The sequence below is a fragment of the Coloeus monedula genome (genome assembly GCF_965178545.1).
Source record: "Coloeus monedula genome assembly, chromosome: 40".
Lineage (NCBI taxonomy): Eukaryota > Metazoa > Chordata > Aves > Passeriformes > Corvidae > Coloeus > Coloeus monedula.
Window position 1 is genome coordinate 1,382,920 of NC_138820.1, and position 12,334 is coordinate 1,395,253.

The 12,334-nt window shown below is 63.6% G+C and overlaps 2 protein-coding genes and 1 long non-coding RNA gene across 6 annotated transcripts in view; 1 reads left to right on the forward strand and 2 right to left on the reverse strand.

Annotated features, from left to right (window-relative positions):
• PELP1 (proline, glutamate and leucine rich protein 1) overlaps positions 1-7,239 on the reverse strand; it is a 44,035-nt gene extending 36,796 nt beyond the window's left edge. For 3 of the 4 annotated variants that reach the window (XM_082300513.1, XM_082300512.1, XM_082300511.1), the window contains exons 1-4: positions 7,093-7,239; positions 4,946-5,004; positions 3,997-4,102; positions 2,024-2,173 (exon numbers count right to left, since the gene is read on the reverse strand). In XM_082300513.1, coding sequence (XP_082156639.1) covers positions 2,024-2,173; positions 3,997-4,102; positions 4,946-5,004; positions 7,093-7,230 — 453 coding nt within the window. In that variant the 5' untranslated portion in view covers positions 7,231-7,239. Of the gene's footprint in view, positions 1-1,841; positions 1,998-2,023; positions 2,174-3,996; positions 4,103-4,945; positions 5,005-7,092 lie in introns of those variants that run through there. The other variant, XM_082300514.1, reaches the window with a different exon arrangement.
• A 237-nt stretch (positions 7,240-7,476) lies between these two features.
• Positions 7,477-10,612, forward strand: MED11 (mediator complex subunit 11). Its single transcript, XM_082300517.1, has 3 exons — positions 7,477-7,904; positions 9,040-9,170; positions 10,256-10,612. The coding sequence occupies exons 1-3, from the start codon at positions 7,820-7,822 to the stop codon at positions 10,391-10,393; spliced, it is 354 nt and encodes a 117-aa protein (XP_082156643.1). The 5' UTR covers positions 7,477-7,819; the 3' UTR covers positions 10,394-10,612.
• Positions 10,287-11,852, reverse strand: LOC309584482. Its single transcript, XR_014227237.1, has 3 exons — positions 10,740-11,852; positions 10,641-10,679; positions 10,287-10,408 (listed from the first exon to the last, which is right to left on the reverse strand). It is a non-coding gene; the product is annotated as an uncharacterized lncRNA (long non-coding RNA).
• Between the last annotated feature and the right edge of the window lie 482 nt (positions 11,853-12,334).

Consider the following 12,334-nt stretch of genomic DNA (forward strand, 5'->3'; position numbering starts at 1 on the left):
CCCATTTTAACCCCGTATTTTCCCCGTTTTTTCCCGTTTTTTCCCATTTTAACCCCATTTTTGCCCGTTTTTGCCCCATTCCCGCTCCCTGGGTACCTCAGGGCGAGCAGCGAGGTGAGGATGCCGGGATGTGCTCGGTGCCGATGGCCCGCCCCACTTTTACCCATTTTAACCCCGTTTTTTCCCATTTTTGCCCATTTTAACCCCGTTTTTACCCATTTTTGCCCATTTTAACCCCGTTTTTGCCCATTTTAACCCCGTTTTTTCCCCGTTTTTTCCCGTTTTTTCCCATTTTAACCCCGTTTTTTCCCATTTTTTCCCATTTTAACCCCGTTTTTTCCCATTTTTTCCCGTTTTTGCCCCATTCCCGGTCCCTGGGTACCTCAGGGCGAGCACCAAGGTGAGGATGCCAGGATGTGCTCGGTGCCGATGGCCCGCCCCATTTTTACCCATTTTAAGCCCGTTTTAACCCATTTTAACCCCATTTTTTCCCATTTTTGCCCATTTTAACCCCGTTTTTTCCCATTTTAACCCCGTTTTGACCCATTTTAACCCCGTTTTTGCCCATTTTAACCCCGTTTTTTCCCGTTTTTCCCCCATTTTGCCCCATTCCCGTTCCCTGGGTACCTCAGGGCGAGCACCAAGGTGAGGATGCCGGGATGTGCTCGGTGCCGATGGCCCGCCCCATTTTTACCCATTTTAACCCCATTTTTACCCATTTTAACCCCATTTTTACCCATTTTAACCCCGTTTTTTCCCATTTTTGCCCATTTTTGCCCATTTAAACCCCGTTTTTGCCCATTTTAACCCCGTTTCTGCCCATTTTAACCCCGTTTTTTCCCTGTTTTTTCCCGTTTTTTCCCATTTTAACCCCGTTTTTTCCCGTTTTTCCCCCATTTTGCCCCATTCCCGCTCCCTGGGTACCTCAGGGCGAGCAGCGAGGTGAGGATGCCGGGATGTGCTCGGTGCCGATGGCCCGCCCCGTTTTTACCCATTTTAACCCCATTTTAACCCATTTAAACCCCGTTTTAACCCCATTTTTACCCATTTTAACCCCATTTTTGCCCATTTTAACCCCATTTTTGCCCGTTTTTGCCCATTTTAACCCCGGTTTTGCCCATTTTTGCCCATTTTAACCCCGTTTTTTCCAGTTTTTCCCCCATTTTGCCCCATTCCCGTTCCCTGGGTACCTCAGGGCGAGCAGCGAGGTGAGGATGCCGGGATGTGCTCGGTGCCGATGGCCCGCCCCGTTTTTACCCATTTTAACCCCATTTTAACCCATTTAAACCCCGTTTTAACCCCATTTTTACCCATTTTAACCCCATTTTTGCCCATTTTAACCCCATTTTTGCCCGTTTTTGCCCATTTTAACCCCGGTTTTGCCCATTTTTGCCCATTTTAACCCCGTTTTTTCCCATTTTTGCCCGTTTTTGCCCCATTCCCGCTCCCTGGGTACCTCAGGGCGAGCACCAAGGTGAGGATGCCGGGATGTGCTCGGTGCCGATGGCCCACCCCGCTTTTACCCATTTTAACCCCATTTTAACCCATTTTTACCCATTTTAACCCCGGTTTTGCCCGTTTTTTCCCATTTTAACCCCGTTTTTTCCAGTTTTTCCCCCATTTTGCCCCATTCCCGCTCCCTGGGTACCTCAGGGCGAGCAGCGAGGTGAGGATGCCGGGATGTGCTCGGTGCCGATGGCCCGCCCCGCTTTTACCCATTTTAACCCCATTTTAACCCCGTTTTTGCCCATTTTAACCCCGTTTTTGCCCGTTTTTGCCCATTTTAACCCCGTTTTTGCCCGTTTTTGCCCGTTTTTGCCCCATTCCCGCTCGCTGGGTACCTCGGGGCGCAGGGCGAGCAGCGAGGTGAGGATGCCGGGGATGTGCTCGGTGCCGATGGCCCGCCCCGCTTTTACCCATTTTAACCCCATTTTTACCCCGGTTTTGACCCATTTTAACCCCGTTTTTGCCCATTTTAACCCCGTTTTTGCCCGTTTTTGCCCCATTCCCGCTCGCTGGGTACCTCGGGGCGCAGGGCGAGCAGCGAGGTGAGGATGCCGGGGATGTGGTTGGTGCCGATGTCCCGCGCCAGCTCCGGCAGCTGTGCCGAGAAGCGCAGCAGCTCCCGCAGCACCGACACCCCCAGCGCCACCGTGGGGGGGGGGTCCTGCGACTGGGGGGGGGCCCGGGCAGGGTCAGGACCCCTCCCCAAAATCAGAGATTCCCCTCCCCCACCCCCATCTCCAAAAAAACCCCGCTCGAAACGGCCCCGGGAGAGGCCGGAATTGGTGGAAACGGCACCAAAATCGAGGGGAAGCAGCTCGGGATGAGTGAGAATCAGCCCAAAACTCGTTAAAATCGCCCCAAAACTCGTTAAAATCAGCTCAAAATCGTTAAAATCAGCCCAAAAATCGTTAAAATAACCCCAAAAATCGTTAAAAACCACCCCACAATGAGTGAGAATCAGCCCAAAAATCGTTAAAATCACCCCAAAAATTGTTAAAAACCACCCCAGAACAAGCGAGAATCAGCCCAAAAAGCGTTAAAATCACCCCAAAAATCGTTAAAGCCACCCCAAAAATCGTTAAAAACCACCCCACAATGAGTGAGAATCAGCCCAAAAATCGTTTAAATCACCTCAAAAATCAGTAAAACCGCCCCAAAAACCGTTAAAATCACCCCAAAAATCGTTTAAAACCACCCCACAATGAATGAGAATCAGCCCAAAAATCGTTAAAACCACCCCAAAAATCCTTAAGAACCACCCCAAAAATCGTTAAAATCACCCCAAAAATCGTTTAAAACCACCCCAAAATGAACGAGAATCACCCCAAAAATCCTTAAAATCACCCCAAAAATCGTTAAAATCACCCCAAAAATCGTTAAAATCACCCCAGAATGAGTGAGAATCAGCCCAAAACCCGTTAAAATCACCCCAAAAATCATTAAAACCACCCCAGGTGTGTCCCAGCCCCCCACAGGCTCCCCCAGCTGTGCCCAGGTGTGCCCAGGTGTGCCCCCAGGTGTGCCCAGGTGTGCCCCAAGTGTGCCCAGGTGAGCCCAAGTGTGCCCAGGTACCCCCAGGTGTGCCCAGGTGTGTCCCAGGTACCCCCAGGCTCCCCCAGGTGCCCCGAGGTGCCTCCCAGGTGTGTCCCACCCCTCCCAGGTACCCCCGGGTGCCCCCAGGCTCCCCCAGGTGCCCCCCCAGGTGTGCCCAGGTACCCCCAGGTGTGCCCAGGTGTGTCCCACCCCTCCCAGGTACCCCCGGGTGCCCCCAGGCTCCCCCAGGTGCCCCCCCAGGTGTGTCCCAGGTACCCCCAGGTGTGCCCAGGTGTGCCCCAGGTGTGCCCCAGGTGTGCCCCACCCCTCCCAGGTGCCCCCAGGTGTGTTCCAGGTACCCCCAGGTGCCCCCAGGTGCCCCCCAGCTACTCCCAGGTGTGTCCCAGGTGCCCCCAGGTGTGCCCAGGTGTGTCCCAGGTACCCCCAGGTGTGCCCAGGTGTGCCCAGGTGTGTCCCAGGTGTGCCCAGGTGCCCCCAGGTACCCCCAGGCTCCCCCAGGTGCCCCGAGGTGCCTCCCAGGTGCCCCCCAGGTACCCCCAGGTGTGCCCCAGGTGTGCCCCCAGGTGCCCCAGGTGTGTCCCACCCCTCCCAGGTACCCCCAGGTGCCCCCCAGGTACCCCCAGGTACCCCCAGGCTCCCCCAGGTGCCCCGAGGTGCCTCCCAGGTGCCCCCCAGGTACCCCCAGGTGTGCCCCAGGTGTGCCCCAGGTGTGCCCCAGGTGTGCCCCAGGTGTGTCCCACCCCTCCCAGGTACCCCCAGGTGCCCCCCAGGTACCCCCAGGTGTGCCCAGGTACCCCCAGGTGTGTCCCAGGTGTGTCCCACCCCTCCCAGGTACCCCCAGGTGCCCCCCAGGTGCCCCCAGGTACCCCCAGGTACCCCCAGGTACCCCCAGGCTCCCCCAGGCTCCCCCGGGTGCCGCCGGCGCGTGGCGCTCACCTGGAGCAGGTGCTGCAGCAGGCGCAGCCAGCCCAGGCAGTGCTGCTGGAAGGCCTCGCTGGGGCTCTCGCTGACCAGCAGGGACAGCAGGCACAGCCCCTCGAACCTGCAACGCCATTGGCTGAGCCGGGACACGCCCCCCGGGCTCTGCAACGCCATTGGCTGAGCCGGGACACGCCCCCCGGGCTCTGCAACGCCATTGGCTGAGCCCGGACACGCCCCCTGCCCCGCCCCTCGAACCTGCAACGCCATTGGCTGAGCCCGGACACGCCCCCTGCCCCGCCCCTCGAACCCGCAACGCCATTGGCTGAGCCCGGACACGCCCCCTGCCCCGCCCCTCCAACCTGCAACGCCATTGGCTGAGCCGGGACACGCCCCCCAGGCTCTGCAACGCCATTGGCTGAGCCCGGACACGCCCCCTGCCCCGCCCCTCCAACGCCATTGGCTGAGCCCAGACACGCCCCCCTGCCCCACCCTGCCCCGCCCACTTTCCATATAAGGCCATCGTATGGAGGGACGTGGCTCACGGCTGGATTCTGATTGGTTGCAGTGAAGCCACGCCCACCCCACACCCAGCAGCCAATGAGAAGCAAGCCCCACCCCCAATAGTTAAACCCCCAACAACGGCAGCTTCTGATTGGCTGCTCAAAGCCCCGCCCACAACGGCTCAGCCAATCAAGGAGCGGAGATGTTACAGCAGCCACGCCCCCTCCTCCTGATTGGCTGTCCTGTCTCCAGGGCTAAACCCGCCCTGATTGGCTCCTCCCCAGCCAATGGCGGCCCAGCTGTGCCGGACGAGGCCTCTCATTGGTCGCTGAGCCGGCCACGCCCCCAAGCCCTGCGTTGATTGGCCGATCGCCCCGCCCCGCCCACCCGCAGCGGCAGCCAATGGGGAGGCAGCAGCCGGGCGGCCGCCGCGCCCTGATTGGCCGGCGCTGCTGTCACTCACCGCGTCTTCATGGAGCTCAGGCGGGCGCTGGTGATGCCGAGGAGGCCCCCGAGGGCGGCCTGGGGGACAGGGGCAGCCAGGGGTCAGCAGGGGTCACACAGGGGTCACTCAGGGGTCAGCAGGGGGCACACAGGGGTCAGCAGGGGTCACACAGGGGTCAGTAGGGGTCACACAGGGGTCACTCAGGGGTCAGTGGTCAGCACGGGTCAGTGGTCACTCAGGGGTCACACAGGGGGCACCCAGGGGTCACACAGGGGTCACTCAGGGGGCACCCAGGGGTCAGCAGGGGTCACCCAGGGGTCACTCAGGGGTCAGTGGTCAGCACGGGTCAGTGGTCAGCAGGGGGCACCCAGGGGTCACCCAGGGGTCACTCAGGGGTCACCCAGGGGGCACCCAGGGGTCAGCCAGGGGGCACCCAGGGGTCAGCAGGGGGCACCCAGGGGTCATACAGGGGTCAGCAAGGGTCACTCAGGAGTCACTCAGGGGTCACACAGGGGGCACCCAGGGGTCAGCCAGGGGTCAGCAGGGGGCACCCAGGGGTCACTCAGGGGTCACTCAGGGGTCACTCAGGGGTCAGCCAGGGGTCACTCAGGGTCAGTGGTCAGCCAAGGCTCACAGGGGACTGGGGGTCAGGGGTCAGGAGGGTCCCCAGGGGTCACTGGGGTGTCCGGGGGGGTCAGGGGTCAGTGGGGGGTCAGGAGGGCCCCATCCCTGAGGGGATCCCAGATTTTGGGGGGATCCCATTCCCTGAGGGGGGATCCTGGTTTTTGGGGGCATCCGAATCCCTGAGGGGATCCCAGATTTTGGGGGGATCCCGACCCCTGAGGGGATCCCGGATTTTGGGGGGAGTGGGGGTGTTTTGATCCCTGAGGTGGATCCCGGTTTTTTGGGGTGGTCCCAATCCCTGAGGGGGGATCCCGGTTTTTGGGGTGTCCCGGTCCCTGAGGGCATTCCCGGTTTTTTGGGGTTTCGATCCCTGAGGGAGACCCGGATTTTGGGGTCCCAGTCCCAATCCCTGAGGGGGATCCCGGTTTTTAGAGGGGCCCGGGGGTGTTTCGATCCCTGAGGGGGATCCCGGTTTTTGGGGGGCGGGATTCCATTCTCTGAGGGGGATCCTGGTTTTTGGGGGGCGGATTCCTATCCCTGAGGGGGGATCCCGGTCCCTGAGGTGGATCCCGGTTTTTAGGGGGGCCCGGGGGTGTTTCCATCCCTGAGGGGGATCCCGGATTTTGGGGAGATCCCAATCCCGGTCCCTGAGGGGGATCCCGGTTTTTGGGGAGATCCCAATCCCGGTCCCTGAGGTGGATCCCGGTTTTTAGGGAGGCCCGGGGGTGTTTCCATCCCTGAGGCGGATCCCGGTTTTTGGGGAGACCCCGATCCCAATCCCTGAGGGGAATCCCGGTTTTTAGGAGGGCCCGGGGGTGTTTCCATCCCTGAGGCGGGGTCCCTGAGGGGAATCCCGATTTTTAGGGAGGCCCGGGGGTGTTTCCATCCCTGAGGCGGGGTCCCTGAGGTGGATCCCGGTTTTTAGGGAGGCCCGGGGGTGTTTCCATCCCTGAGGCGGGGTCCCTGAGGGGAATCCCGGTTTTTAGGGGGGCCCGGGGGTGTTTCCATCCCTGAGGCGGGGTCCCTGAGGGGAATCCCGGTTTTTAGAGAGGCCCTGGGGTGTTTCCATCCCTGAGGCGGGGTCCCTGAGGGGAATCCCGGTTTTTAGAGAGGCCCTGGGGTGTTTCCATCCCTGAGGCGGGGTCCCTGAGGGGAATCCCGGTTTTTAGAGAGGCCCTGGGGTGTTTCCATCCCTGAGGCGGATCCCGGTTTTTGGGGAGACCCCGATCCCGGTCCCTGAGGGGAATCCCGGTTTTTAGAGAGGCCCGGGGGTGTTTCCATCCCTGAGGCGGGGTCCCTGAGGGGAATCCCGGTTTTTAGAGAGGCCCGGGGGTGTTTCCATCCCTGAGGCGGGGTCCCTGAGGGGAATCCCGGTTTTTAGGGAGGCCCGGGGGTGTTTCCATCCCTGAGGCGGGGTCCCTGAGGGGAATCCCGGTTTTTAGGGAGGCCCGGGGGTGTTTCCATCCCTGAGGCGGGGTCGCCATCCCTGAGGCGGCGGTGTGAGGGGGGGGGGTGGGGCGCGGTTTCCCCTCAGGCGGTACCTGGGTGCCGGCGCTGTCGCGGAGGCCGCGGACGAGCCCGGGCATCGCCCGGCGGTGCGGGGGCAGCGCCGAGAGCGCCGAGAGCGCCTCGAGCAGCGGCGCGGCCGGAGGGGCCCGCGGGGCCGCCACCGCCGCCATCGCTGCTCCTTCACCGGCGCCGAGCGATGACGTCACAGCGCGGGAAAAACGGGGGCGGGGCCAGCGTGAGGGGAGAGTGGGCGGGGCTTCGGGAGCAGCGCCATAAAAGGGAATTGGGGGCGTGGCCTGAGGGAAAGCGGCTCTGAAAAAGGAAAAAGGGGGCGTGGCTTAGCGCTGAAAGAGCCATAAAAGGGAATAAAGGGGCGGGGCCTGAAGGGAAGCGGCATAAAGAGGAGGAGAGCGCGGCCCAAATCCCCCCTCGAGGTCTCCTCCCGCCCCTCACGGCTGAGTCTGAGGGGGATCGAGGGCGCGGCGGCGGCGTTGCGGTGAATGAACTCTGATTTTGGGGTGATTCCGGGCGGTTTCGCGGTGAATTTGGGGCGATTTAAGCGGTTTCGCGACGCTCACCAACCCCGGAGGACCCGAAACCACCGAGATTTCCCAGAGCGGCCACCATCGAGTTCCGCCTAGAGCGTCCCCCCCCCCGGCGGGTGCTTCCTGTCACGTGACCAGAGCTCCGCGCTGCCATTGGCGGCGGGCACCGGAAGCGGCCCGAGGAGGAGCCGGAAGCGGCGGCGGCGCGGGAGGCATGGCGGGGTTCGGGGTGGCGAACGAGCGGCTGCGGGCGCTGGAGGAGCTGGAGCGGGAGATCGGCGCCTCCCTGCAGAACGCGGGTGCGCGGGGACGGGGCGGGACGGGCGGGAGGGGGCGGGGTCCCGGTGGTTTTTGGGGCGGGGGGGGTGCGGGGAAGCACTTCCGGTTGTGCGGTGGGCGGGGCTTCGGTTGCCGTGGTGACGAAGGGGGCGGGGTTTAAAGGGGGCGGTCGGCAGTGGGGTCAGAGGTCACGGGGAGGGGGCAGGGGGTGCCCAGGTGTGCCCCAGGTACCCCCAGGTGCCCCCAGGAGCCCCCAGGTGTGGCCCAGGTGTGCCCCAGGTACCCCCAGGAGCCCCCAGGTGTGCCCAGGTGTGCCCAGGTGTGACCCAGGTACCCACAGGTGCCCCCAGGTGTGCCCAGGTGCCCCCAGCTGTGCCCCAGGTGCCCCCAGGAGCCCCCAGGTGTGGCCCAGGTGTGCCCAGGTGCCCCCAGGTGTGCCCCAGGTGTGCCCAGGTGTGCCCCAGGTGCCCCCAGGTGTGACCCAGGTGTGGCCCAGGTGCCCCCAGGTGTGACCCAGGTGCCCCCAGGTGTGCCCCAGGTGTGCCCAGGTGTGCCCCAGGTGCCCCCAGCTGTGCCCAGGTGTGTCTGAGCTGCCCCCAGGTGTGTCCAGGTGCCCCCAGGAGCCCCCAGGTGTGCCCAGATGCCCCCCAGGTGTGGCCCAGATGTGGCCCAGGTGCCCCCAGGTGTGCCCAGGTGTGCCCCCAGGTACCCCCAGCTGTGCCCAGGTGTGACCCAGGTACCCACAGGTGTGGCCCAGGTGTGCCCAGGTGTGACCCAGCTGTGCCCAGGTGTGCCCCAGGTGCCCCCAGGTGTGGCCCAGGTGTGGCCCAGGTGTGCCCAGGTGTGACCCAGGTACCCGCAGGTACCCACAGGTACCCCCAGGTGTGCCCAGGTGCCCCCCAGGTGCCCCCCAGCTGTGACCCAGGTGTGCCCAGGTGTGTCTGAGCTGCCCCCAGGTGTGTCCAGGAGCCCCCAGGTGCCCCCCAGGTGTGCCCAGGTGCCCCCAGGTGTGCCCAGATGCCCCCCAGGTGTGCCCAGGTGTGACCCAGGTGTGGCCCAGGTGTGTCTGAGCTGCCCCCAGGTGTGCCCCAGGTGCCCACAGGTGCCCCCAGGTGTGCCCAGGTGCCCCCAGGTGTGACCCAGGTGCCCCCCCAGGGTTGGTGATCCTGGAGCTGTCCAAGGAGAAGCCCCAGGAGCGGCACCTGGACCGCCAGGCCGCCCAGTTCGGCGCCGCCGTGGCCAAGGTGGAGGCCGAGCTCTCGGCCCAGATCCGCTACCTGACCCAGGTGAGGCCTGCCCGGGCCCCGGGGGGTGCCAGGGGGGGTTTGGGGGGTCCCAGGTGGATTTTGGGGAGTCCCAGGTGGATTTTGGGGTGGTCCCAGGTGGATTTTGGGGGGTCCCAGGTGGGTTTTGGGGGGCCCAAGGTGGATTTTGGGGAGTCCCAGGTGGATTTTGGGGTGGTCCCAGGTGGATTTTGGGGAGTCCCAGGTGGATTTTGGGGGGTCCCAGGTGGATTTTGGGGAGTCCCAGGTGGGTTTTGAGGTGTCCCAGGTGGATTTTGGGGTGTCCCAGGTGGATTTTGGGGTGGTCCCAGGTGGGTTTTGGGGTGGTCCCAGGTGGATTTTGGGGGGTCCCAGGTGGGTTTTGGGGGGTCCCAGGTGGATTTTGGGGGGTCCCAGGTGGATTTTGGGGGGTCCCAGGTGGGTTTTGGGGGGGTCCCAGGTGGATTTTGGGGGTCCAAGGTGGATTTTGGGGAGTCCCAGGTGGATTTTGGGGGGTCCCAGGTGGATTTTGGGGAGTCCCAGGTGGGTTTTGGGGTGGTCCCAGGTGGGTTTTGGGGGGTCCCAGGTGGATTTTGGGGGGGTCCAAGGTGGATTTTGGGGTGGTCCCAGGTGGGTTTTGGGGAGTCCCAGGTGGATTTTGGGGGTCCCAGGTGGATTTTGGGGAGTCCCAGGTGGATTTTGGGGGGTCCCAGGTGGGTTTGGGGCAGTCCCAGCTCGGTTTGGGAGGGTTTTGGGGGGGTTTGGGGTGTCCCAGGTGGATTTTGGGGAGTCCCAGGTGGATTTTGGGGGGTCCCAGGTGGATTTTGGGGAGTCCTTGGTGGATTTTGGGGTGTCCCAGGTGGGTTTTGGGGGAGTCCCAGGTGGGTTTTGGGGGTCCCAGGTGGATTTTGGGGAGTCCCAGGTGGGTTTGAGGAGTCCCAGGTGGATTTTGGGGGGTCCCAGGTGGATTTTGGGGGTCCCAGGTGGGTTTTGGGGGGTCCCAGGTGGATTTTGGGGTGGTCCCAGGTGGATTTCGGGGGTCCCAGGTGTGTTTTGGGGGGTCCCAGGTGTGTTTTGGGGGGTCCCAGGTGTGTCCCTCCCCCGCGCAGGTGGCCACGGGCCAGCCCCACGAGGGCTCCAGCTACGCCGCCCGCAAGAGCTGCCAGCTGGCCCTGAACCGGCTGGACTACGCCCGGCGGCGCCTGGGCGAGCTGGCCCGAGCCTGCGAGCTCATGCTGGAGCAGTGACCAGCGAGGGGACACCTGGGGACACCTGGGGACAGTGGGGGACACCTGGGGACACCTGAGAGCAGCTGGGGACAGTGGGGGACACCTGGGGACACCTGGGGACACCTGGGGACATCTGAGAGCACCTGGGGACACCTGAGAGCAGCTGGGGACAGTGGGGACACCAAGGGGACACCTGGGGACACTGAGGGGACACGTGGGGGCACCTGGGGACACCTGAGAGCAGCTGGGCACAGTGAGGGGACACCTGGGGACAGTGGGGACACTTGGGGACACCTGGGGACACCTGGGGACACCTGAGAGCAGCTGGGGACAGCGGGGACACCTGGGCACAGTGAGGGAACACCTGGGGACAGTGGGGACACCTGAGAGCACCTGAGAGCAGCTGGGGACAGTGGGGGACACCTGGGGACACCTGGGGACAGTGGGGACACTGAGGGGACACGTGGGGGCACCTGGGGACACCTGAGAGCAGCTGGGGACAGTGGGGACACCAAGGGGACACCTGGGGACAGTGGGGACACCTGAGAGCACCTGGGGACAGCAGGGACACCTGGGCACAGTGAGGGGACACCTGAGAGCACCTGGGGACAGGTACTGGGTGAGCTGGGCCGAGCCTGCGAGGTCATGCTGGAGCAGTGAGCAGCGAGGGGACACCTGGGGACATCTGGGGGTACCTGAGAGCACCTGGGGACATCGGGGACACCTCGGGGACACCGTGGGACACCCCTGTGAGCCTTGGGGACATCGTGGGACACCAAGGGGACACCCCGGGGACACCGTGGGACACCTCGGGGACACTGAGGGACATCCCCATGAGTCTTGGGGACATCGTGGGCCACTTTGGGGACATCGTGGGACACCTTGGGGACACCTTGGGGACACCCCTGTGAGCCTCGGGGACACCTTGGGGACACCTCGGGGACACCGTGGGACACCCCCGTGAGCCTTGGGGACACCTGGGGACACCTCGGGGACACCGTGGGACGTCGCTGGGGTGGCCTCGGGACACCCAAAGCTGGGACAATGAGGCTTCGTTGGGGACACCTCGGGGACATCGCTGGAGACGCCCCCAGAGCTTGGGGACATCGTGGGGCACCCTGGGGACACCCTGGGGACACCCAGGACATCTTGGGGACATTGTGGGGCACCCTGGGGACACCCAGGACACCCTGGGGACATCGTGGGGACACCCTGGGGACACCCAGGACATCTTGGGGACACCCTGGGGACACCCAGGACACCCTGGGGACATCATGGAGCACCCTGGGGACACCCAGGACATCTTGGGGACACCCTGGGGACACCCCAGGACAGCCTGGGGACATCGTGGGGACACCCTGGGGACACCCCCTGGACTTTGGGGACACCCTGGGGACACCCTGGGGACACCCCCCGGACCTTGGGGACACCTCGGGGACACCCCCGGTGCCACCCCCTCCCTCGGGGACACCCCCAAATAAAGGGACACCGTGGTGGCCTTCAGAGCTTGGGGCGACTCGGAGTTTTGGGGGGTCCTGGAGGGATTTTGGGGGGTCCCAGGGGGGTTTGGGGGGTCCTGGAGGGAATTTTGGGGGGTCCTGGGGGGATTTTGGGGTCCTGAGGGGATTTTGGGGGGGTCCCGGGGAGGATTTGGGGGTCCTGGAGGGAGTTTTGGGGGGTTCTGGAGGGATTTTGAGGGGTCCCGGGGAGGATTTGGGGGTCCTGGGGGGATTTTGGGGGGTTCTGGGGAGGATTTGGGGGTTCCAGGAGGATTTTTGGGGGGTCCTGGCGGGATTTTGGGGGGTCCCGGGGAGGATTTGGGGGTCTGGGGGGATTTTGGGGGGTTCTGGGGAGATTTTGGGGGGTCTTGGAGGGATTTTGGGGGGTCCCGGGGAGGATTTGGGGGATTTTGGGGGGATTTTGGGGGGTCCTGAGGGGATTTTGGGGGATCCTGGAGGG

Excerpts from the sequence above, each read along its gene's own strand:
- MED11 (XM_082300517.1), top strand. The coding sequence starts at position 7,820 with ATGGCGGGGTTCGGGGTGGCGAACGAGCGGCTGCGGGCGCTGGAGGAG. Across the intron at positions 7,905-9,039 it reads CGCCTCCCTGCAGAACGCGG|GGTTGGTGATCCTGGAGCTG; the intron begins GTGCGCGGGGAC and ends GTGCCCCCCCAG. Across the intron at positions 9,171-10,255 it reads AGATCCGCTACCTGACCCAG|GTGGCCACGGGCCAGCCCCA; the intron begins GTGAGGCCTGCC and ends TCCCCCGCGCAG.